The sequence below is a fragment of the Paralichthys olivaceus genome, chromosome 24, assembly GCF_024713975.1.
Source record: "Paralichthys olivaceus isolate ysfri-2021 chromosome 24, ASM2471397v2, whole genome shotgun sequence".
Taxonomy (NCBI): Eukaryota; Metazoa; Chordata; class Actinopteri; order Pleuronectiformes; family Paralichthyidae; genus Paralichthys; species Paralichthys olivaceus.
Window position 1 is genome coordinate 11,749,921 of NC_091116.1, and position 25,524 is coordinate 11,775,444.

At 42.1% G+C, this 25,524-nt stretch overlaps 1 protein-coding gene across 4 annotated transcripts in view; it reads right to left on the bottom strand.

Moving 5' to 3' along the window:
- The window catches only part of kcnh7 (potassium channel, voltage gated eag related subfamily H, member 7), a 50,648-nt gene that overhangs the window by 24,803 nt on the left and 321 nt on the right, over positions 1-25,524 (bottom strand). For 2 of the 4 annotated variants that reach the window (XM_020104497.2, XM_069520662.1), the window contains exons 2-6: positions 24,365-24,595; positions 7,885-8,040; positions 2,623-3,102; positions 1,725-1,745; positions 592-615 (exon numbers count right to left, since the gene is read on the bottom strand). In XM_020104497.2, the coding sequence (XP_019960056.2) occupies positions 592-615; positions 1,725-1,745; positions 2,623-3,102; positions 7,885-8,040; positions 24,365-24,595 (912 nt within the window). The remainder of the gene's footprint in view (positions 1-591; positions 616-1,724; positions 1,746-2,622; positions 3,103-7,884; positions 8,041-24,364; positions 24,596-25,524) is intronic. The other 2 variants (XM_069520663.1, XM_069520665.1) reach the window with 2 other exon arrangements.

Consider the following 25,524-nt stretch of genomic DNA (forward strand, 5'->3'; position numbering starts at 1 on the left):
TAACAGGCCCTGTGATTTGATCAGGGAACGATCTAGTACACGTGTGACATGGATCGTGAGAACGGAGCGGCCCTGATATTTGGAGCGAGTTCAAACACAACACTGAGGATACCACAGATGCTGAAATATGAACTCCACACCCTCTGATTGACCCGTCTAGGATGAACAGGCCTTTCAAAGTTTCTCATTAAAGGATAATGAAGAACATGGTTGGTGGATTCAATGCACAATCAAAGAAAGCAATTTCACACAGTTAGTCAAACCATCCATCCGTCTGACAAGTTTACAGCCTCATCCAATCTTACTCTCACACATTAACACACTACACATGAGGCCAGATGATAGTGATAAAAAGTGAAAAAGAGAAAATTGCTAATTCAGCCAGTGGAGGAAGGCCGCACAGTGTCCCCCCCCCCATGTTCACAACAGTACAGTACGGTGATTGAGAGTCAAGGACAGAGAAACAGACAGCAGAGGATGAGGGATTGCATGCGCAGCTTCGACACATGCCACAGTGAAGAAAAATCATCGCAGTCGTAAAAATGAAATAGAATTTAAAAAAGGAAAACAAAAAAAAAGCTAAAGCCATACCGCCAGCCATCCAGGAGCGAGATACTAGCAGAGCAGGAGAGAGAAGAAATAGCACGTGAAGGGAAAAGTGGATTTATGGAAGGGTGCTTGGATTGCAGGGTTAAAAACATTACTGGATTATTCCGTGTCAAGTCGTCACACTTTCAGGCTAAGTCGGACATCTTAATGAAATCTGACATGTTGATTTGGTCATAGGAGAAACATGAACTCGTCTACGATCCTAATTAAGGGAGATATGGGCTAACGAGGTTTAAACCTTTTCAGAGCTGCTGCTGCTACAGATCACTGGTCGCCTGTTCAGGCAAAGTTTATTAATACCTTAACGATTAGATGAACAGTTCTCAACATATAAGAGACAGACAGACAGAGATTTGGAGAATTGTTAGATAAATGTCATCAAGAACTCAAGTTTGGTCATAATTTTAATATTGATGAATGACCTGTCAAAACCAAAATTCTAAAAAGTTAAAAATTCAATTTCCTATAATTTAAATCTGAGATGACTTGACACCGAATGACTTCAGTTATTACATTCATCAGGACATCAGTTCCAGTTTCTTTGATTCTGATCACATTTAAACATGAGCGTGTCTCTAAATAAGACAGTGACCAGGTTAAGTCTTGAGAGGATTCTTACAGTGAAATTGATGCAGCATAAAAAACAGTTCCATCGCATTTAATGAGGGGAGAAAAGACGAGGGTGAGCAACACAGTCAGCTTTCTTTTCATTCTCTAAGTCATGGGGAGCAGAGGTTAGAGAGAGAGAACAGGTTACAGACAGTGGGAGTATCATTCAGCGAAGCTTCATTGATTTTCTTCAATGAGCAAAACCAGGAGAGAGATTTTAATGCGTCGCTTCATGCAAGCGCGTGCAGAGGTCAGTGTCTTTGATTCTACTGAGCCGTCCCCTGGGCGACGAGCGTGGACTCGGCAGCTCATGTGCACCGAGACTTAGCTATTTACTGCCGTGCCTGCGGTTTGAGGCTCCACACCGAGAACTTGCAGAAACACACTGTCAGTCATTTGCATTCAACACAAACCTCAGTCGTGTGGTTAAGTCATGCAGCAAGCAGGTTTTATGCAGCACATGTGTATTTATCTAAAACTACACAACCCCAGATGCAGCACGTTACCTTTTATGTTGCGGCCGTTGTCTGTTGCAGCGACACGGAGTTGGAGAGGGGAGAAAAAGGGGGGAGTGGGGGTGAGAGAGGGATTTCTGGTTTTATAATGACAAATGGGGGCTGGCGTTAAACCACCACCACTGTCCCCATGAACAATTCATTAGGCTGAAGTAGATATATTAGTGTGTCAGCCACCGGGAGCTATTTGAATGATGACTGCAGATAAGAGGATGGACTGATTGGCCTGGAGAACTCCGGGCTCGTCTGCTGGGGCGCCTCTACCCTGGAAGCAATGACGGGCCAAAAGGCTAATGAGCGATATAGATCAATAACATACGGTGTAGATGATGAATCACTATCAAACTGATTAAGAGACTGGCACATCTCGCATCTCCTATTTTTGGGATCACAGGGAGCATGGTTATTAATATAGTGAGTGTTTGTCATGAGGAATATATGAGAAAGCAAAATGTTTGAGGCAGTTGCTCCGGTTATTTTCTGGAACTTTTCCTGACAGCTCTCGAGTAAAATGACCGGGAAATTTCCGAGGGAGCCAAAGTGAGAAGGCAAAGAGCGAATTTCAGTGAGATTTCTAACTCGTGACAGATGCAAACCTGGAGAAAAGAGAAGTAACGCAAACATGTAACGATGAAGAAGAGGTGTCGCACACGTAGAAGATGCAGATGAAGATGTCGACATGAAAAGACGAGATTCGAGAGCTTTTGGTGATAAGGGCCAACGAAGATGTTGAATTTTGAATTGTGTGTAAAACATTGATTTAATATTTAAAGCATTCATGAGAAAAGACATTGTCTAACATTAACCAACTGGAAAAAGGAAATGTTGTGGTATTTGTTTTGTTAGCTTCACAGAAAACATCTGGGACAGAGGAGCTAGAGCTTCCTACCTTCACTAGCATGTCTGTCTCTGAACGCCATCTTGGAGTTGGCCCCAAAGCCTTCCATGTCATGCACGGATGAGGCTCTGCGAATACTGCACACACTCTCTCTGGAGGCGGTTGGCGTGAGGCCTGGAATTGACGGGGCAGCGATAAACGTGTCCTCCTGGCTCTGGTGTTGGTTCTGGGTGATGGCTCGGTCCTGGTACATCCTGTCCCAGGGGCCTTTGGGCGACGAGTGGTCCAAAGGCCCGGACACAGGGGTGGAGCAGTGGCTGGGGGCGATGAGAGCCCGGGTGTCATTCGCGTAAGTGGGGCTGCAGCTCTCGCGGGTGGTGGGGAGCTGGTAGTCGTGCGTTGCCACCGAGCCGTCGCTGTTGCGAGGGGAGTCCACCATGACGGCGTCGGGGTCTTCCTGGGGCAAGGACTGCTTGCTGATGCCCAGGAGAGGTAAGGCCGGGAAACGGAAGCGAAAGAATCTCCCTTTCCCTGATGGAGGAGAAGAGAAAAGTGTCACACTGAATCTATTATTGTCACATTAATCCATACTAATGCAACAGTTTATCCACTTGAGAGTGGAGCACCTTCGGGCAACGTCACATAAATTCGCAGGATTGTTAAATCACTCAATTATTGTTACATTTGCACCAGAACTTGCTTTCAGTCTTTCACGTCCCTGCTAATAAGTCATACTTGTTTGCCAATAGCACTGATAAGCCTAAATCTTAAAAAAGAAGACCACAAATTCCCACTCCGCCTCAGGCATTGGTTCAATTTCCTTCAATTATTCATAGAGGAGGACATCTGCTGAAATATTATAATGGCAGTGGTGCATTGAGGAGTCAGACTTATGAAGGACTATGTGCAGGATTTAATAAGTGATTGATGGCTCCTGGGAAGATGAAGGAGACAAAGTGATATTTACGATGCAGCTGTCTTCACAGTAAATAGTTGCAGGAAAAGGTGAAGAAATTAGTTCTTTGCAACATGCGCACACATACGCATCGTTTGCAAACATGCACATTTAGTCGCATCTGAAAATATCTGCAAGCACATCATGTGAGAGTCTCTCACACTCACAGTATCTCACATATGGACGGCAAAGCATGGCCTGCATGTTGTGAATCATTTGGTCGCCTGAACATATGCTATACATATCAGAATGCATGTCTCACTCTCAGTCTCACTGCCAAACCAAGGGAGTTTAGTTTGGATTTTCAGCAAATTAAAGCACATTATGTTTTTGCATATTTGTGCAACTCCATGTCTGCAAAGAGCCGCTGATGTATTCAGAGACACAATAGGTGGTAAACCAGAGAACAGGATTAATGTTTAAGGCTCAGCGGGGAGCAGTGTGCATCTTTATCTTCCTTATTGTCGCTTCCACAAGGATGAGAATGAAAGAAAGTAATTTCCCGCAAATTGCTCTGCGTCTGTTTGAGTCAGCGTAGAGTGTTTAAATAAAGTCTCTCGTCAGATGCTGATGATGCTGGAGAAGATAATTTGTGTTTAAGTGGTGATTCAGATTTGAAGATGCAGCTCAACTTGACTCAGCAGGAGGAAACCAGTCATAAATCTCATGGAATTACAGTTATACTGGTTTTCTTTTTTACACAGCAGACATTTTGACAAGTCATATTAGTGCAAAATGATAATGAACGTTGACGAAGCATCCATCCATCAATTATCTATGCTGTTTATCCTGTGAGGGTCAGGGGAGGAAGCTGGAGCCAGGTGCGAACCACTGCACAACCCAGTTTGGTTGTCACTCCACTCCCTTATGCACCACTGCTTGACCATATTGGTATTTATATCAATCGATCATGCTCTGCAGCTTTTCACATTTCCGACACCTTGATTTAAATGCTGTTAAAATGCCACTTTAACAAAGTAATGAATGGCAGCTTGCGGGCATCGATGCACTCAGAACTCTGTGCAGAGACATAACCAGACATACAGTATAAACACATGCCATAAATCTCTTTTTAATTAACTCATAATTCAGCCACACGTTCACGGTGCTGAGAACACGGTAAGTAGCTTAATTTAATCGTGGTTTTGAAAAGACTGAGCCTTTGAGTGCATACGTGCGTGCACGTGTGCGTGTGTGTGTTTGTGTGTGTATTTTACATGCGTGCCTCTCCAACCCTCTCGTTCTTTCCCGGGAAAAACTCACCTGCAGCTTCATGCAACCAATGGGCGCTCAGTGGCCCCTGTTGCTACGATACCAGAAAGCCATATTTGCATTGAATATTAATTGGGCCCTCAGATCCTTTTGTTGGGAGTGAAATGTCTCTCTGTACTGCGAGTGTGATTCAGATGTCAGGGGATGAGAACAATAGGCCTCCATCCTTTCTTATCCTTTTGTCTGCGTATCTTATTCTTGTGCTTTTGCTTATTTTTTAATAATAAAAAAGCAACAATGCAGTAAATGTGCTAACTAACTGATTTGCATGTGGTGTTCTTTCTCCCTCAGGAGTGTTCACCTGTGCTTCCCGTTCTATTACTCATCAGCGGTGGAGAATAACATGGAGAATTCCGCTGTTTCCCCACATTGCCCTGCACTCATTTATACCCAGAGAAAATTAAGTGTGATTAAAGTAAGATTGCAATAAGCCTGAGTAATGCAGTTTTCTTTTATGGAAAAATTTGTGGGCTGAGCAGAAACGACAGGGGAATAATGTGCCATAATTGTCCCTGACTGGAATCGAAATGGAGACAACAATGTTCTGCACCAGGCTGCATTCAAGACTTATGTTCAGTTCCCTTTGTCCTAAAACTTATGTACATATTTTACACCAAAGCTGCTATACTTGTTTTTTTAAACATTGGTGATTGCAGTTAAAGGAGTTGGCTTTTCAGTTTTTTCCCCTGTGACGTCATAAACATGCCGGAAACCAATGCACAGGAAAACATCCTTAAAAATAAAATAAAAAATTCTTAAGAAAAATAAATTAGTTTCCACAAGATGTATTAAACAATAAGTAGAGAAACACTCTTCGCTTGGGAGTTTAATGTGCGTCATTACCATAGACTGTATATAAAGAGGGTCATTACAGCAGGCTGGTAAAGCAGCAGCGTCAGCGTCCAGACGGCCAAAATAAAGAAGATGTTGCACGTTCACCTGGAGTGTCGTATTTCTATCACTGCAGATCGGAGGCGATAAAAAACCTGCATCTGCTGCAGAGTCATTTAGGAGTAAATGCTGATTGTACCCAGACAAAAGCCAGTGGGTGCAGGGAATGATCAAAGCATTTGTAAGCTCCTTTTTTTCAAATACTAATAATTCCGGAATTTCATCAGACTGAAATTAAGCCATTTCAATCAGGTCAGGTGTAAACAGACGAATTGCTGCTTCGCTGATCTTTTCCAAAATCACATCTCGTGGTTGTCAAACATTCTGACTCACTGGGCTGACAACATGCGTATGTTGTTAGTATGAGGCATTTTCTGACCCTTACTTTCCTCCTGATCAGAGCTTCACTGTTTGATGCTTACAGAGGCTTTTACATAGCAACAATAATAATTAGCAACATCCCAATCAAGTGTTTCAGGCTCTGAACCATTAAATTTGGCCCAATTACATCCTCGTTCAAAAGGTTGGATAATTTCTAGCATGTTTCACGTTGCACAAGGAAAGGAAAAGCGAGAATGTTATAGACAGAGACACAGAAAGGGATTATCTTATTTCTTAACCAATACAAATCAACTGTATTAGAATATATAATGCTAATGACATCCCTAATCATAAAAAAAAAAAAAATCACCATAAATATCCTGATGTTTCTCTGATATCAGTAAAAGCATTCCACACTTCTCTCCCTGTCGAACCATTAGTCTGGAGGCTATAGCCGAGGCCCATAAATTAAAAGCCTGCAAAAATGGCCCAGTGACATCAGAGCGAAATGAGAGAATCCTCGCTGGTTTCAGAATGGATGAATCGTCCTTAAGGAAGAAAAGCAATCGATAATGCATAGCTGCTCATTCCCCGGAAGGAGCGGCGGTAATGCAACACATGGATCATCAAATGGCTCCGTGCACAGGCAGCTGCTCCTGAGAATAGAAACACTGCGCCGTAGGTTTCACTGAGTTGCATCTGCAGCAGCTTCGCCCTCTCTGACGTTCTCTAAAGTCTAGAGTTTTTACTAATTTGTGACCTCTGTCCAGCTGCAAGTAAAAAGTGCAAAGCTAAGAGGGCTGCAATGAAATAGCAACGCTCTCCGGGGATTCCTGCGATGGCAGAGGTTGTGTGTAGGCAGAGGGAGAGAGATGGTGTCCAGCAATTTGTAAACAAATCTGGACCTCACCTGTAAATTTGCAGGGAATCCCACGTCAATATGGTGATGGGCATAAATGAGCTTTAATTCATAGAGAACTGCTCCATCAGGGGATTGCCCTTAATGCTACGGCGGAGCAAATCCCTTGGAGGAGTGTATACAGTAGAGTCTTGAGTTGGATGTGCAAAAAAACACACACATAAAATACCCACTTAAACACTCAACACACACATCTCCAAACTCTTTTAACCACACACCCCATGAGGCAACAGCCTGTTCAGAGACTCATCCAATTACAGCAATCGAGAGTTGACCTCTGCTCCCCCGTGCTCCTGCTTTATATGTCACAGACGGAAAATGGAGAAAGACGGAGACAATGAAGAGGGAGGTAGGATCAAGAGCATGTTCAAGAGCACCGCTGGGGAATAGCATTATACACTATTACGCCGACAGCTCTGGGAAGCGGAGGGCTCCACAGCACTGCTCCAGTAGTTCATCAGGCCATCCTGGCATCCTATGAGCTATAATTGGGCCAGACCTCTGAGATGACGGCAGGCTAACACATCAGCGCTCCTAAACGCTGGTGTCAACATGCCAAAGGAGCTGTCTGGCAGGAAATTCCTGCAGCTGCATGCCAGAATACTGTCCCAAGGTTTACGCATCCTGCTCAAGAAGCAAGATGCCAAAGAAATAATCAATTAAAGCAGATGGGACGGCATGACACAATTAATAGTGGGGTCTTGCCAAATCCTCAACATACACTGGGGGATTGAAGAAACAAACAATGATAATATGGAAAAAGGTCAGCTGTAGAAGGTCATGCCTGCAACATGTGACATGTGCTCTTTCTTCAGCTCGAGTACACGCAATCATATGAGGATGCATTGTATGTGCACGTTTGTTGCACGACACCGACACAGTGGGGAATTGGGAAAATGTGACATTCTTCTGCACCACATTTCATTCTCTAGAGCCCGTTTTGTCCTTTACTCACGTTGCTCAGCTTTGGACGGTGAGGTGTGGTTGAGTCTCTCCAGCGAGTCGCTGCTGCCCTCGTCCAGGATGTAATCGAAGTTGAGGATAAACATCATGACCACGCCCTCCTCGTTCTTCACCGGGATGATGTGGGTGGCGCAGAGGAAGTTTGAACCTAACCAGGAGGAAATGTAATTCACGGTTAGAAACAGGTGATACACTTTATGTTTTGGTGGAAAGTGACTGTGGTATAGAAATAAAATCCAGAAATTACAAGCCCCATCAATCGTGGAGGCGCCTGATTAAAAACTTTTCTGAGCCAAACAAAACGCCAAAATCTGATCCAAACTTCAAAGTGACATCACTGCTTCAAGCGAGGACGCAAATAAAACATTCACCTCTTGTTCCGAAGCAAATCCATTACTGTGGTGAACTTTGACCCCCGATATGAGCGTATAATTCATTATAATCTTAACTTCTTTTTCCTGAGTTTTTGCACTGGCAATGGCAAACTTGAGAATAAGCACCGTGATTTTCTATTTCAGTACAACTGTGATGTGACCTCCTCCAGCTTGACATGTCATCCTGTCGGAACAGTCCACAGTCTCTCACCCTGCTTTACAGACATCCACACGTGGAAATAAACTCACAACATAAAGTCATCATTTGCGTAAAAGACACTAAATTAGCCATGAATATTTCTCACTCATTATTTCCTCCATGAACTTTCTCAGCCTTGTGGTGGAAGAAGAATGAATTGCTCTCAAATCTTAATAGTTAGAGCTGCTGAGGCAAATTTAACACGATCCTGCTCTCTGCTAATGCCTCGTGACTAAAATGTTTCTAATTCATCAACAACAGAGATGAGGTTGACAGAGAAGCGACGGAGGAGTTGCACTGTTATATTTTAATGGTAAAAGCGCACAAATCTATTCACAGTACAGGACACATTCATCTATTCACACATTCATACACACTGTCGGCACAGCATCCAGGGGCTTTGGGGTTCGTTAGGATATTTGCAGACTGGCGATCGACCCACTGGCCTCTGTTAAGTGGACAACCCACTCTACCTCCTGAGCCACAGCCGCCTGTGTTAGCTACAAATAAAAATTATAGAGAAACGACAAAAAAGCTTTTTACATGTGATTATAGAGTTATTGCTATAACCAGGTTTATTAATGTAGAAAATGAAACGCATATGAAGTTTTAAACAATGAACATGGACATCTCTGGAAGATGCTCTCCCTCACATTAGGCTCTAAGTCCTGCTGTCACCAGGAGGCTATTTATAGTTCACCCAGCAGGCACCCAGCCTCCAGCGTTTCTTTTCTGGGAGTCACAGACACGCTGCTGCATAAACACCCGCATCCCTGATTCCACTCACTAAATGTGTATGCGACACACAAAATAATAAAAACTGTATATTTCTAGTGTGGTAGTTTTCATGTTTTATATCATCAGACTTGTAAAAATCCTATTATTTTGTGCAGCAACATGACAAACCGACTGCTTCACCATTCAACACAGCAGGGTTTGATTTATGCATCAGGGAGCTGAATTCCACTGGGCTGAGCAGTACGCTGCCCCTAATAGTACATCAGTGTCACCGTAAGTGGACGGGGCCATTCATTTCAGTCCGAGGGAGCTTGGTGGCAGTGCGCAAGCAGCATCACACCTCCTCCGTCTTCAGTGACAATATGCAAAAGATGACCAGTGGAGGGGGCCTCTGCTTTCGTGCTTTACAGGAACTATCAGAGTGGACGGCAGCCGGAGAGGGGAGGGGGGAGGCACACACAGCACAAACAGTACAGGGGCTTGAATATAAGGATTTAAAAGAAAAGGAAAAATAAAATAAAAATTGCTTTCAATGGCTGGGAAGAAAAATTGTACTTATTTAAAATTTCTTGCATTTCACTAAAAGTCCTTGACAGGATTTTAATGTGCTGCATTAAAGCAACGCTGTAAAAAATACAAATAAAACACAAAATGTGTCTGTCTCCATGGAAACAAGTGAGCGCTCCGGAGAGGAGCACACTGGCTGAGCCGAGTCAGATATTACATTCATTTGTCTCCGGTACAAACACCGTCCTCAAATGAAATGAGATCATCTTTATTCCCCTGCAGATAATCCGCAGATGTGTTTATGGAAAACTCCGACAAAGTGGGCACAATAGTTCTGGTTTGTTAAGTTTAAATACTCAGATACAAAATAATACAACAAATTTGAATGTATCCTGCATAATTCAACAGCATCAGGGGCCTGTAGTGATTCTCGCAGGTACAGCACACACACAGAAACAAAACAGCCTGAGCTAAGAAGAGGCTGAATTCTTCATCATGTCCAACACACACATATGCCACAGTGTGTTCAGTGTAACCTTTGCATGCCTCAGGGGGGACCTCAGCCCAGCTTTGTAAAGTAATCAGTGGGTGTGTGTGCACTTGTGCACGTGAAACATGCAAGTGTGCGCTCTATAAATAAGCCACTCGGAATCCATAGGCATTTATAATTCATAGGAGCTAAGTATTCAGTTCTAGAAAGCATAATGGTCTGACTTGTTTGGGCAACACAAGAATGAGAGGAGGCTTGATGGTGCTCTGTGTGTTTGTGTGTGTGTGAGAAGGACGGACAGGGATGTGTACTCAGGCAGCTTGAAATGGATACGAATGAGAAATGCATTCCTAAAATAAGCTAATAAAAAGAACCATCTTTTGTTCATCATAAAGTTAATCAATGTTTTGTTCGTGCACACGCTGTTTTTCACATGTCACGTGTTTTACTTTGCATCAGTTGCTAAAATCCTGTAAATCCCATGCAAATACATTTAAATTTGAAATGGAGAGAGGAAGGTCACGCGAGCCTCAACCACATGTGGGGCCATGTGAGCTTGTTTACATCACACAGGAGGGTCACAGAGGGATGTATGTAGGTTTTAAATATAGACATGACACCAGACCAAGTGGCAGCTTGTGTGTGTGTGTGTGAAAGTGCGTCAGTCTGAGTGAGTTTTAAACGCTGTCATTCAAACACAACAATGAAATCATCATGTACACACAAGTGTAATGAGGTGCAGCCTAATGAAACTTATTCAAAGTCAAATCAGTGTGATAACGTGATTTATTTCCGATTTCCCCTCCTTTCCCCTCCATTTCCCATGATCCCTTACTTCTTTTCACTCACTAACGGCCTTCATCACTCTCTTTCTTTCTCTCCATGTACTTGTCTGTCCACCCCTCTCTTCCTCCTTCAATCCACACTTCAGTTCTCATTTGTTTTCTTTCTCTGTTGCCATCTTTCTCACTGTATCCATGACTCTCCATGCAGCCCCCTCTCTCTCTCTTTCTCTCACTCTCCCTGTAGCCCTCTCTCTCTCTCTCTCTCCCAGGTTTTCTGCAGAAAGGCCAACGGACGAGTTGTAAGTGGACAGATCAAACAGATCCCCGGTGCTGCTGCTGCCACTCATGCTAATTTCTGCATATCCCACCCCAGCAGAGGGTCAAAGACACGCAAACACACACACACACACAGGCTGCCGGCAGCATTAATTAGCAGAATGTTCTCTGTCCAACTCAATCTGATAAGAAGGCGACGGAGCTGGGGCACCCGCTGCAGTGTAATGAGTGAATGCACCTTTCAAAGGGACTAAAACAACTTTAGTCGCTGACCTGAATATATATGTAGAGCTGTAGAGCAAAACTGAGTTAATGTGATACATCAGGTGCCATCTCGGCTTCTTCAGAAATACAAATGACCTCTTCTGTTTTTAGAAAAAGCAGCGTGACTCAGTGCTCACCTTCTACAGTCAAACAGAAAAAAAGAGGCTTTTTTTAGTCTCTAATCCTCCGAGGACGGCAGATGGAAAGTGCTGACTTGCGTTTCATGAAAGAGGCGAAGAATCTCAAACTTTGGCAAGGTGAAAGTGAAGACATAAACACAGAACTGTCAAACAGCCACATAAACATCACAAGAACCTTGGGCAAAAGCAGTTAATCCTGTTTTTTATATATATATATTTATATATATATATAAATACACTCCCAGTTTGTCGAAGTCAAAGCCTTGAGCCTGAGTTGATATGTGGGTTTTATTGATTTAAACATTTCCCACTCTGCTTCGTTTCCTAACTGCCTACCTGGATTAATGGGGCTACCTGGTAATCTGTTGCCACACAGATGGCTCGGCAGGATGACAGCTACCAGGTGGATACACGGCATAAGCCAAATTGCATGCTGAGTATGTGTGTGTGTTTCTGTGGGGGTGAGGGTGGTGCTTTAATGTTTTCAGACCAAAGCTGCTTTTGAACACAGGACTACTCTGGTACTGTGGGGATTCAGCTTTAACTTTGATAAAAAGATTAAAACAGGCAGGTCTTCATACACAATGTCACCTCTGTGCTGGTTGGACCATATGTCTCTGCAATAAACTGCTGCCATGACTGGGCCACCTGAGGATGTTAGTCATGGATGTAAACACAGTTACACATGCAGACAGATGGAGACGTGCATCGACACTGGTACAGATGCGCCTGGCGTCCACATTACTCAGAGAAATGGAGAGATTTAAAAATGCTTTTGTCCCCATTTTCGTTTGAAAACTCTGCATTTTTTTTTGGACGTGCAGAAACGGACATGTTGGAGGCGATAACCGGCATCCAGTGTAGAATGCAACATGCATAATCCGCAATTGACACTGTTGTCTGTTGTGCAGTTATTTTCAGATGTGGAGCCAAAATGCTTGTGTGGACAATTGTAAACAGTTGCATGTATTGTACTCTGAGTTTCTTAATCATGGCAATGTTTTCTGCAGATTTGACCTTGAGGTTTTGGACGGACAGTGACACTGACGGATCAACTGACCAACTCCGTCTGTCCTCATTTAACAGAGCAGACCCAAACACACCATGAATGCCTCCGTGTTCACCTCACTTGACTCACCCGGCCTCCTCTCCTATTATTTCCTTCAACTTATATTAAACAGTCCATCAGGGTTGTGTCATTTTAAGCTTGAGAGCTCAGCGCTGCTCTGTGGCAAAGGTGATTTATTCCCCATTTTATTCTTAGTCTCATTTCATTTCACTCCACTGAATTAATCATGAGGCAGTGATGGCTTTGTTTGTTGAGATGAGAAACACTCCTGGGACATAATGCTGTTTTAAAAAAGAATATATTTGATGTTCAGAAACAGCATTAATTAGAAAACAAACAAATATGTTCCTGAAACAAGTAAAAAACTAGTTTGGCATTAACCTATCCTGTAAATTCTGCTCTGTTATCATGTGTTATTACAACTACATTTTGCAGACTGAAGAAACCTAAATAATTAAGCAAACATCGCTGATTGCACGGGTTCATGATCATAGGCAGCACAGTGAGACGAGTTTTAGTTTCAACAACTTGGAAATTTCATTCGATTCTATTTCCACTATCAATAATTAAGACAATGCAGCTGAACACGCGTCCACCACGGCCTGGGGAGCTGAGGCGCACATGTACACATCGATCAGTTAATGCGATTAAAATGCATCTGATCAAGTCCTTCCGCTCTCTCTCTCGCTCTCTCACACACACAGAGCGAGAGAGACCAACATCTGCTGCCTGCTCGTGTCTGACAGTGATTGTGGGATAGTGGCATGTGTGAATTTTGATAACCATCATTTGAAGAAACCGCTGCCAAGAGTATCGGAGTCAAAACCATTTTAAATTGCAGCCTATGCCCCCCCCCCCCCCCGGCCTAATAGACATGGAGTGTGTGTGCACATCATTAGGTGTGTGTGTGTGTGTGTGTGTGTGTGTGTGTGTGTGTAATGTGAGTGACACTGATGTGAGATGAGCCTCCAGCAACAGGGAGCTCCATGTTTCTCTCTGGCCCTGTTCAGACCCAGTTGTAAAATCTGTTTAGGGTGATCCAATGACAAGTGGACAGCTTTAAGTACAGGAATATATAGACTTTATATAAAGATGGATGCGTCTCTACTTCCTCATACTGGAAAGAAATTAAGTCAAAATAACCTGGAAATAAATGCTGCCATTTTGCCACTTGGAGCCATAGAATGAATGCTTCATTTCTTATATAATTTGACAGCCATGACACAAATAAATAAATAAATATAGCACAACACAACAATTACTTCCTTTAAACAGCTGTAGAAATGCACGTTGCTGTTTTACTTGTGGGACAGTGCAGCGCCGCAGTACATAGATTAGCATTCTCAACAAGGCCCAGTCCAGTGTTTCTGGCAGTATCAGATGCACTTCCATATTTTTACACTTCTCAGTGTTTCCTACACATTGTTTAATTTATGGTAATTGACCGCCACAAGTTTTCTACTGTTGCAAATGAATAAAATATTATTTCATTGTAGACTCGACGAAAGCATCGATTTGTTTAGAGCTGCATGTCATAATCTGACATGGCTGAAAACAGCACATTAATGTGTATGTTTTTGTCCACCATTAGAGGGAAATGTGATCCCGTCCCCTTCTCACCTGGGAACATTCAGTTGTACTCTGAGCTATTTAGCTCTGATGCCGACTCTCTAATCCAGAAGCGAGAGTGCTACCTTATCCCCGGGGGTTACAATATCATCAGTGGATGCAAGTCGGGCGGGTGGGTCGAGAGACTGACTCGTAACCAGGAGGTCACATGAGAGACAACAAAATCCAGAGGTCGAGGTCAGACTGCAAACTACAAAAATTCGGTAAGAAATGTGAATCTAGTTCTGACTCATAATACAAAAATCCATAAACGGAAAAACCACATCCTTTAGACTTCACAAAACCTCAAGGTCACTGTTTCAGCGTCTGTTTGAAGGACACGTTTTTTACTACGTGAGCGCTGAATGATCAGATCATGAGATACTTGCATCTTCAGTAGGGTCATGGTATCATTTGGAGATCATGGATTAATCCCAAATTAGTTTTAATCAGATTCATTTTGAAATACATCTCAAAACAAAATAAAATATCAAACAAATATACGATACATACATCTCACGCTGGTTATTTCCAGAACCTGCATCTCGTGGCCTTTGTTGTAGAATTACTGCATGTTTTCATTGGCACAACATATATGAGCACTTGCATTTCTGATTATCATCTTGGAGGAATACATTTGCTTCAAAACACGTCAGGCGTGATACCAGATATTTCCACTGAAGCTGTGAACACTCAGACGCCCATAACATGAATATTTTTCCAATGCAATACATGACACGTGTCAATATTTTGCAAAGTGTCAGTGCAAACAGACATAAGCTGAATGAGGGTCTGACATATACAAGCGAACGCAATTACGATAGCTCTGGGATGAAAGAATGCTGCAGAAGCTCGACAGGCTCCAGCTCTTCTCACTTCTGTGAGACGGCTGCGCTGCAACACTTAAATTACTTTTGTCAAACTGTCAAAGATCCAGCAACTCGTACTGTACAACCCTCAGCCAGAGGGAGAAAAATACACTGCAGCCCGATTAAAGGACGCGTTGGTGCAACCTTTGAAAAGGTAAAGACAAATCAAACCCTTAGAAAAGGTTTTGTTTTTGGATTGCCAAGATTTGGCTTCCAACATGGATGCATCTAACCAATCGGAATTAGGTGAGCGCTGAGTTGACAGCATCAAATATTGAAGCATAAGTAAGAGGAGAAGAGCATATTCATCCTCTACCCAGTCTGATTTAAAGTTTGTAGATGTATTTAATATATTTGTCTTTAACAATTGCTCACAGTTATTTTTTGTCTTTAAAATGATGTGTAGCCTGGATTAACCAAGCTGCACCAACTTTTTCATCAAGATCCAGGAAATATTTCCTGGGAAAACAGTGAAAAAGTCAATAAAACACAGTGTCAAAGAAAGTGATAAAAACACACATTCATCTTTCTTCTTCCAAGGTGTGATTTTTAAATCCTTATCTTTTATTCGTTAAACCATGTCAGCCTTAATGTGATAAGTCAGGGGCGTCAAAATTCAGCTCTAAATCATCCAGTATGTTGTCTCCATTGATGTGCAAATATAATATCAACACAAATACTTTACTGGACCAAAAGTCAAGTAATGCCCACATGAATGAAAACAATCAGGCCAGTAGGTGATGTGATGAATGAGCGAGGCGGAGGGGAGGGGGAATAATGAACGGCTGTTCATTCACAGATGTGATCTCTGCACATCCAATCTGTGAATGGGAGCAAAGCGGGGGATCACGGACTAAAATCACACACTGACAAATGTGATGAGTGGTTGATTGAGGAGGGGGCTGAGTCAACATGTTTCTGAATAAACCTTGTAGCTGCCTGTCGCGTGATCCTCTCTGATACCGGGATTCCTTCACGTTAAAGAGAAAAATGAAATGTAATCTGGGAAAATAATATTTTCTTGCTCACGCTGAGCTCATCATTTGTTTTTACCCCAGCTGGATGGATGGTATCACACGTGCATGGCGGGGGTGCAGCTGAGTGTGACCCTCAATAAGGCAAGAATGAGGAGAGCCGAGGGGGAGGGGGGAACTGCGGAGTGAGGTATTTGAGCAGGTTGGGGGAGGGGGGCTGTCAGACTGTTTACTCTCTGTTTGTGGTAATACCATCAAGTAATGCCTTGTGTGTGTGTGTGATCCATAGATCCAACATCACCGTGCATTGTGCCTTTAAACTGTTAAACAGATTTCATTAGGTGAGGTTACACTGGTGCATGTAGTGGAATAAATATTGTATATCAGACAGTTACATGGGCGGACTGCTGCAGCTTGTGCAACGTGCACTAAAATTTTTCATCTGCTTTGCTTATCATTATACTGTAAGCATGAAAATAAAAAGATAAATCTGCCCTACAGGACGAAAAGAGCCGCCTTACGAAATAAAGTCCAAATACATGAGGAGGGTCAATGAGATGGAATTTTAAGTTATTGCACGTCAACACTTTATCTCCAGTTTCAGTCAAAAATATCTTTCATGGTGCTTTGAGACAGGAAATATTTCATTCAGTCTAAATTTTGTTCCGAGGACATAAAATATTCTTATGATCTCACAAGGAACTTTAGTATGTACGGCCTTAAATCGTCACGATGACCTTCTGGGAGAAAATTATGTCAAGACTTTAAAGAATGAACCGACAAGAAAAGGGGTGGCCCCCCCTGGAATGGGTTATTGATCCCAAGGACCTTCTTACAAATTAAGTGGGAGGTGTCACGTGTTTCAGGACAAGCAGGTAAAAAATAGAACAGAAAACCATTTATCTGTCTGTGGACGTGGTAGTTATTCTTAGTAAAGGCAAAGGCAGGTGCCTTAGTTTTTACAACTCTGAGTTTCGGGATCGTGCGACCGCGTCCCCGTCGTCTGCTCTGTTCTCCAGCTTCGAACCCCACAGGCAGAAGTGCCAGGGCGAATTTTAGAGCTGCGATGATACATAATGGCTCTGTCAACGGTTGCCAGGACAACACGGCACTGTGCCGCACAAGAGGGTGTTGACAGACAGGAGGAAATTCATCTGAATAGTTCAGAGGAGAAAATGTACAGGTTGTGATAGTGAGGTGTGTTAAAACGTGACTGGAGGAGCACAGCAGGAGGGTTTACTGTAGTTTGGCTTTAAATCCACTAAAGTTTATAACGGCTCTTCCTCTAAACAAGCAGTAGTGCAGCCGGCCTGAACGTAGAGGAAATCGAAGGCTTTCCTACAACACAAATCGGTCTGTGTCACTTTAGATTGAGAGTGGAGGGGGGGAGGGAGGGAGGGAGGGCAGCTCATTACGCTGCTTTCTCTCAGTCTCATGAGGGCTGAAGAGAACGAACTGGACTGAACTCCAATTCAGCCTGGAAATTCCATTTCTTTTCATTTGGGCCTCTTTGGGTTTAGTCTGTGTTGGACACTGCGATGACAGACAGTGCTTTTAGTTTTTTCTACGTGGTACTTCACCTGCACAGAACTAGGACCATCCATTATTGAAGCAGCTCTGGATCTGCTGGATTCAAGAGGGTCATTTTGCAAAGGAAGAAGCTCTGTGATATTCAGCTGCACCTTCGTTCAGACCTATTGCAGAGGTCTGTTATGCAGATGACACACAACTTCTTCAGATATAAGCTCTGTAATTAAGGATTGCAGCAACAAAATTAACATTTTTTTTGACAATTTGTTAATGAAGATTAATCAACACTGGTCAACACCCGTGAATGTCTGTGCCAGTCCGCAGCTGAGAAGATGCATGGCTCTGGAGAAATAAGGTAGACAGTAGATAGATAGAAGATAGATGCCTGTTCACTCGCTTCATCCCTCAGAGACACTTGACAAACTTTACATCCAACCCTCCTCCATCCTCTCCATCCCTCTGTCTCATTTACATCTTCTCTCTCACTCGTACACACCGGTCACTTTGTGCCACCTCAGCCGAGCCGGAGAATGTGAGTGGGGCTGCAGGCCAAACAGAATCAGAGCTTATCTTGTTTGCACAGCGGTGGATCTACGAGAATTGGTTTTGACACAATGGTTTCCTTCCATTGAACTCAGGTGGCTAAGGGCGAATTACTAAAGTCATATCATCATCAGTTATCATGTGCAGCTTGCTCCGAGGCGATAGAGCCTTGTTGCTTGTTTTTCTTAAGAGATGCCCACAAAGCATAGGGCGGCTGTATCAGCAGCAGCTATGGTGACTATACTGCCAGAATAATGTCCATCAAAAAATTCCTGGATCCATTTATTTCATACATAACCTGTTCCACACCTTTCCACCACTTTTCATGATAATCCGTCTAGTACTTTTTTGCGTAATCCTGCAAACTAAATAAAATAATAAGAAAATAATTGAGTGTAAAACATCATTCCCTGTTAAAAATGGCCTGATTTGCTGCTTTGGCTCTTGTCCTCACTCCTTGTCTCCATCTAAAATAAGTATAATTAATAATGTTCAGCTTAATTGATAGTAAAAATGTTGTTAGTGAAATAGCTAACCACGTAAAAGGGTAATAAATCTATTGTGGAACAGATGATGAATTGAGTTTAATCATTTCAGATTTCAAACAGTGAGCAAGAATATTTTAAAGACAAGAGGGAAACAAGTTAATAATCTCAGCGAGCACCACTGAAGTGAACATGAATTTAATTATAGCATATATATTTTCAGTCGTACTTGTTTGCGAACGAGCGCATTAACCGCGCAATGAGCTCAGGGATTTTTGGATTCTGCTCTTTATCGTGGAAAAGCAAGACACTGTAATTATTCTATTTGAATCTCTGAACGGAGATAGATAAGTAAATAAATGCCCGGCTGGTTAGAAGTGTTTCATTTTACTTAAGACGAGGATTTAAATGCTTAATCACCAACTTGGGCGATTTATTTGCAGCACTGACGGCAGGTATTAACGAATAAGAGGCTGTCGATTAGGAAACATTGACTGTTAGTTACAGCTTTCAGCAGAATGCAATGTGAGACAGGAGGACAGCTTGTTGTGTGATGAGAACAGATCATCTCCACCTTGCAAATCAATCTGCTCACTGTTTCACTGTCTAATTGCATTGTGAAACATTAGCATTCACACAGTGTTAACAACCACAGGGGGTTTTCTTTACAAGACCTTGCCAGAGGGAAATAAATCCTGAAACCATAATCTGGCATAACTCTCCAGTGTGAGGCCACACAACAGAGCCACTTAGTCACTGAATCAAATAGAGAGGAAGGTTTTTGCTCCTAATTGGAGTTTAAACAGATGAAGTCCCGTCGTAACATTTGATTAAAGGTGATGACATCTAAACTTAATTTTGTTTTTCTGCTCCCTCACCCACTCGCTGTTTCCAACCACTGGATCGAAGTCTTCTAAATATCCAACATGTTGATATTTATGATATGTATGTTGGCAAAGTCCTCACTCTGCAGGATCAATTGGCACAAGTCTGCAGAAGTAGCAGGGTGAAACATGATGTTTGATAAGATTAATATGTTAAAGGTTATATATACACTTATCCATTCTAAATCTGTCTGTATATTTGTCCTTTAAATAACTGCCACTTTGTTCCTACTATATAAGTCAGTCCATTTATTCCAGCATGCATTAGTTTTTATTTAAAGCTTTTTTTTTGTCATCATGCTTCTAAAACACATCACAGACCACCCACACACTGCATTATTGTATGTGTAGTGATGAATGCCGTATTCTCTGTTTTTTCATGCAGACACAGTTTTCTTTTTTCTGTTGATCTCAAATGGAAACAAATGCATGACTGTGTGGGATGATGACAGAAAAACACATCAGTTTGTCTTTCTGTGTGTTGCCTGAGTTAAATAGAGGCACAGTTCAGATAAAATCTCTGGGTTATGATGAAATACATAACTATATAAACAGTTTAGCCTTAAGCTATTTAGGCCTAAATGTATGCTGTGAAAAAATGCATACAAAATAAGGAATCTCTTTGCATTTATACTAAAAAACCACATCTGTCACAGCGATGTTAAAGATGACAGACGCAGTATGAGAAAATGGAAAATCAAAAAAGTCGCTCAGCAAACAGCTCAGCATCTAAATGTAACAAGCACCGCAGCTTTTTTTTAACAACAGCTACTTCTCCAGCAGAGGTTGTTGAGATATGTGCACTGGACGGATAAAGGACCAGAGTTTTAGCAAAGGCGAAAATCATAAAGCATTAGGAGAGCGAGCAGAGATTGTGCTGACAAGCCGGACTCTCCTTCACGGACTGTAAAGGACAGCGGGCGATGCGTTTATGAAGACCCCGGGTCACAGGATTAAAAAGAAGGAGATTGCCTCACACAAACCTCCAGTGGTCCAACCGGGAGAGGAGCCACAGGAGCAATCAGCTTCCTGCAATGACATTTCCCTTGGAATTCCAATACAGGACTTCAGAGATTAGGGGTTGAGAGCTCTGTGTGTGTGTGTGTGTGTGTTGGATGAGGGACAAAAGACAGAAGAAGTTTCTTAAATGGCTGCTTTTAAGTTTTAAATTAAAGTATATCTCTATGTTGTTTTGCACCTAGTTTTCATTCCTGCATTGTTTCCGTTAAACGTTTTGTTAAAAATAAAACACCCAGCACAGTTTTATTCTTATTTGTGATCCATTTTTTCCACTGGAGCTGCCTCCCTCTGCTATTGATTATTGCACAGTTGCACAGTTTAAGATTATAAATAGTTGCTTCTATGTCTGATATCCAGTGACATACCAGGATGTTAAGATACCACATTCATCTCTAGTCTACATGATTACAAAGCGTGTAAACATCTTTTCACGACAAAGCCTGACCTGCAGTGTGATTTATCGTACAGCCACACTGGCTTGGAGCAGAAAGGAGATCACCGGAGCAGTGTGCTTAGTTAAAGCAGGTGTATGACCTTCCCTGGAGAAGCTCCGAGTCAGGTGAGAGGAAAACACTGAGGTAATTAGAGCCACAGGATACAGAATGGTAATCAGGCCCTTTTCCCCACTGCAGGGTCTGACAGTCAGAAGCCCTCTGGCTCTTTTTATCCTGAGTCTCCAGAGGGCCGGCCATTGATTTCCCCTCTGCGATTGAACCAGTTTTGAAGATCAATGCAACACGAAAGTATTTGTGTCCTCATTAATGCTATTTGCTCAGCTGATCAATGAAGACTGAACGTCCCCGCCCAAGCTCAAAATACGAGAGCCTGGAGATGCATCACTCCCGTTATGGCCAACTCTGAAGTACCTAAATTCTTGACCTGGCCAGTCACACAGTAAAATAGACTCCATTAGAAATAAATGTCCTCCATTCAGAGCTACAAAACGAAGAGTACGTCTCCTCCTGAAGTTTGTGTCCTGTTCCTTAAACAACATGTTTGGTTAATTAGCTCCACAAACATCCCCACAAGGTTTGTACACAACGTTATGTTGTTGTTCACTAATGGTCCCTGCACGCTGGGTTTTAATCACAGACGATTTAGAGAATGTGTCTTGAAAGTGTTTCAGCTCCATTTTTACCAACATGTTCTTCAAACAACGATAAAACTTCCCCTACTGTCAAAAAATATAATGGTATTATAATCTCACTAAATAACTAAGTAATGTACTGTTACTCTAAGGTTAATGTAGTATTTCCCTTTGGAATATATTCAAGTATTAAGACTTGTACTTCTAATATTATGACTTTTTTTATTAAATTATTATTTTATTCCTGTAATATTACAACTTCTTTCTTGCATCAAATGACAACTTTATTCTTGAAATCACCAATACTCTGAATACTCCGTCATGAGTATTAAAGTATAAAGATGTAAAAAAATAAAGTTTGGTACTTGAGTACATTAAGAAGCCGTACCAGGATTGCAGTGGAGCACAGGAGAAATGTAGCTGTGACACTGACGAGCTTCCTGTGTGGACACTATGGGGCCGTTTCAGGCTCGTCTAAAGTTCAGTAAAAACAATATGAACAAAGTTGTACTGACGTCTCGGGGATGCACACTAAAACATGCTGCTCCACCTTAAACATGAGCTGGCATCTGCACTCTGCTTCTTCTCTGCAGCATTTCTCTGCAACTTTATCTCCCTCTCTCCAGCTTTGACCCCCACATCTATGTCTCCAAGGAAACTATCATTTGTAACCGCGAGCCGTTTTCAACCCAATCTATTTCACCTGGCTCCCTCTGGGATTTCTATACCTCCACGAGTTTGAATCACTCACACACACTCTCCATCACCGAGCTCGATGCAATTCAGATCACAGTACAGTGCCGACAATCTGATGCATATACAAGGCAACTATACTATAATTCACCCCTATTGCAATTCATTCCACACTATGTAATTCAACGTGGAACTGATTGTTTCATATTATTTCTCTGGTTCCTCTCGCGCAGACAGAAAATCATAAACAAATTAAAAATGTTCACTTCGTATCATTTGTTTCCGCAGCTCAGTGTGCATATCATTTATTCTGCTTCTAAAGAACATTTGATCTCACAAACAGGCTTTGTAGTGCAAACAAGTCTAAAGATAACAAAACCAGGCGTGGATCTCTTTTCTCCTTGAATCAGCTTTTCTTTCCTGTTCTCCGTCTGCAGTTACACTTTTATAACCTCACACTTTTAGCCGTTGAACAATTCAAGGCTACTGTAACTACCGTGCTGCTGGCTCTGCACAACATGGAGGCACAGAATCTGTCTCAGATTCCGTGTGTGTTGTCAAACTGTCCCAACGTTTGATATTGGTGGAAAGTGACGCTCTTCCTCCTTCATCATTTTCCGTGACTCACCTCCAACTCACACGAGACTTGGCGGAGAGATGAGAATTGAGATGGATGAAAGAAGGAATCCATCCAAAGGTGCATAGCCTCTACTAATAATTATAGGCTTCAAAATAAAACTGATTTTAATGAAGCAAAGATGATGCATCCTGTGTTCATCCCAAACTGTATCTGTGTTCACATCACGATTATAATGACCAAATCATCCCAGTTATTAGTCCTGAAAATGTTCTAATCCGCAAACTGGAGTAATTTCACTAACTAATATATTTAAATATGTATATTTCCTATAAATCATAAAATAGACAACATCTCAAATGTGCAACATTAACATTAAGGAAAGAATGTTTCGCTCGCTGTGCAAAATTATCCAAGTCATTTTCAGAAAGCTGAATGCTGCAGAATGTCTCAACTACATTTGTCCTCATATACAGTCGAGTAGACAAAAGTAGTAAATGCTTCATAATTATCACACACCACTAAGCACATGTGTGTGGTTATAAAACGATTAATCCTTCTATCTGCCATTATAAATGCCTTAAACATTATGCAAGGAGGATTAATGGTCTGAATACATATGCCTTTGTCAGAGGTCACAACACGATCTCTGCCTCAACCTGCACAGCTGATGTGACTGATTTAAACTTTCACTCTGCAGCTCTGCTTGTAACTCATCGAATAATCCTCTGCATGCAGTATGCATGAACAGCATGTGCACGGCAGGAGATGATCCAACAATGGAGGAACGATAAAAGTACGGTTACAGAAACATGCCAGGATTGGTATATTCTAATGCTTCTAACTGGAGATCATGAGAACGGTCATAACATTATTCTTTAGGGAAGTGAGCTACATCCTATCCAGCGCAGGCTAATCTTCCTCAGCCGTGCAGCACCTGCATCACTTCAAAACTGGACTTCGCTGCTGAGGAAACCATCCCAGCTGCTCCTCCACGCCCCCGGGGTTCCAAATGGATGCACTCAGTGATTTGCTGCTGCAAAATGTTCCAGATAGAGCCGAGTAAAAATTGCCTCCTGTGTACCCAGAGTGTTAAGACATAACGTTAAAGTCACTTATGTAGATGGGTCTGCAGGATTCACACAGTGTGTCACAAGGCAAAAGGTGGAAGACAGACCAAAACAGAATGATTACTTTTTAAAGAGGGGGTGAAAGAGCGGCCGTAGTTCAGCCGGCGAGACCACGGCATCCGCCTTAATGTCATGTGCTGGTTCCTGCCACCTGAGCCCCTCAGACACACACACACACACACACACACACACACACACACACACACACACACACACACAGAGCCACTCACCATCCTTTCGGTGGTAGGTGATCTCCACCTTGCGCTCCTCTGAGCCCAGTAGCGCCTGGGCCACCTGGGCTACGGAGTGCCGACTGGTGAACTGGCCGTGAAGGAAGTCACACGTGCACGGCTTCTGCATGACGTCCGGCCGGGAGAAGCCCGTCATCTCACAGAAGCCGTCATTACAGTAGATGATAGCGCAGTTCTGCACCCGGGCATTGGCTATGATGAATTTCTTATCTGTGGAGGAGAGGGCAGAATGGAAGCAGAAGATCACATAAACATGACTCAGTTACTGTCGAGAATCACACATTCAATCCAACACATTAAGAGGAAATTTTAAAAGATCACAAAATATAATAAGTGCAGTGGGTGGGTGTAATGGGTTTAAATAGGATTATCCTCGATTAGATGCCTTAATATTGATTCTAAATTCCTCTAGCAAATTAAAAATGAAACTTTTTAGGTTGTACTGTTCAAAACCCCTTTTTATGAGGGGGGTGAACTTAATATAACAAACATAATAACATGAAGAAAGATGTAAAACTGATTTTATGGCACAACTGATGATTTTGCATTCACCAGGTCTCCATAGTGCAAATTATCTCTGAAACATTAACATAACTGGTGCATTGAAAGGTATAAAGTTATAAAATCCAGCAAATAAGCATTGAAATTGTGTAGGTTGCACAGCAACAAATTACATAACTGGAGCTTTTACTTACATTTACTAACGATGAAAGATTAACATTACTACAATAAGGATTTGATAATTTAATAGGACATGATGTATTTTAATCCAGCAAATAAAAAAGCTGATTGAATAGTTTGCATGGTTCAAAAACACTTCCTGTGAGTGAGCCTTAACATAACAAACATGGTAACATAATAAAACGTAAGTAAAGCTGTAAAACACAGATTTTATAGCACAACTGATGATTTTGCATCCACCAGATTTATGAGAGATTCACATAACTTTTATTAAGGGGGATTTAAGGTACATTGTGGGATGTGATTTAAAAATATTAACCCTTTATTATTTCTTAGAAGCAGCTATGAGATGAAGCAGGTGTTAGATACGGAGAAGGTTAATTATACTTATAATAACTTCCATGCACCTCTGACATGCAGTTTCTAATAAGAAATGTGAGCATTGTGAGCCTGGTTGA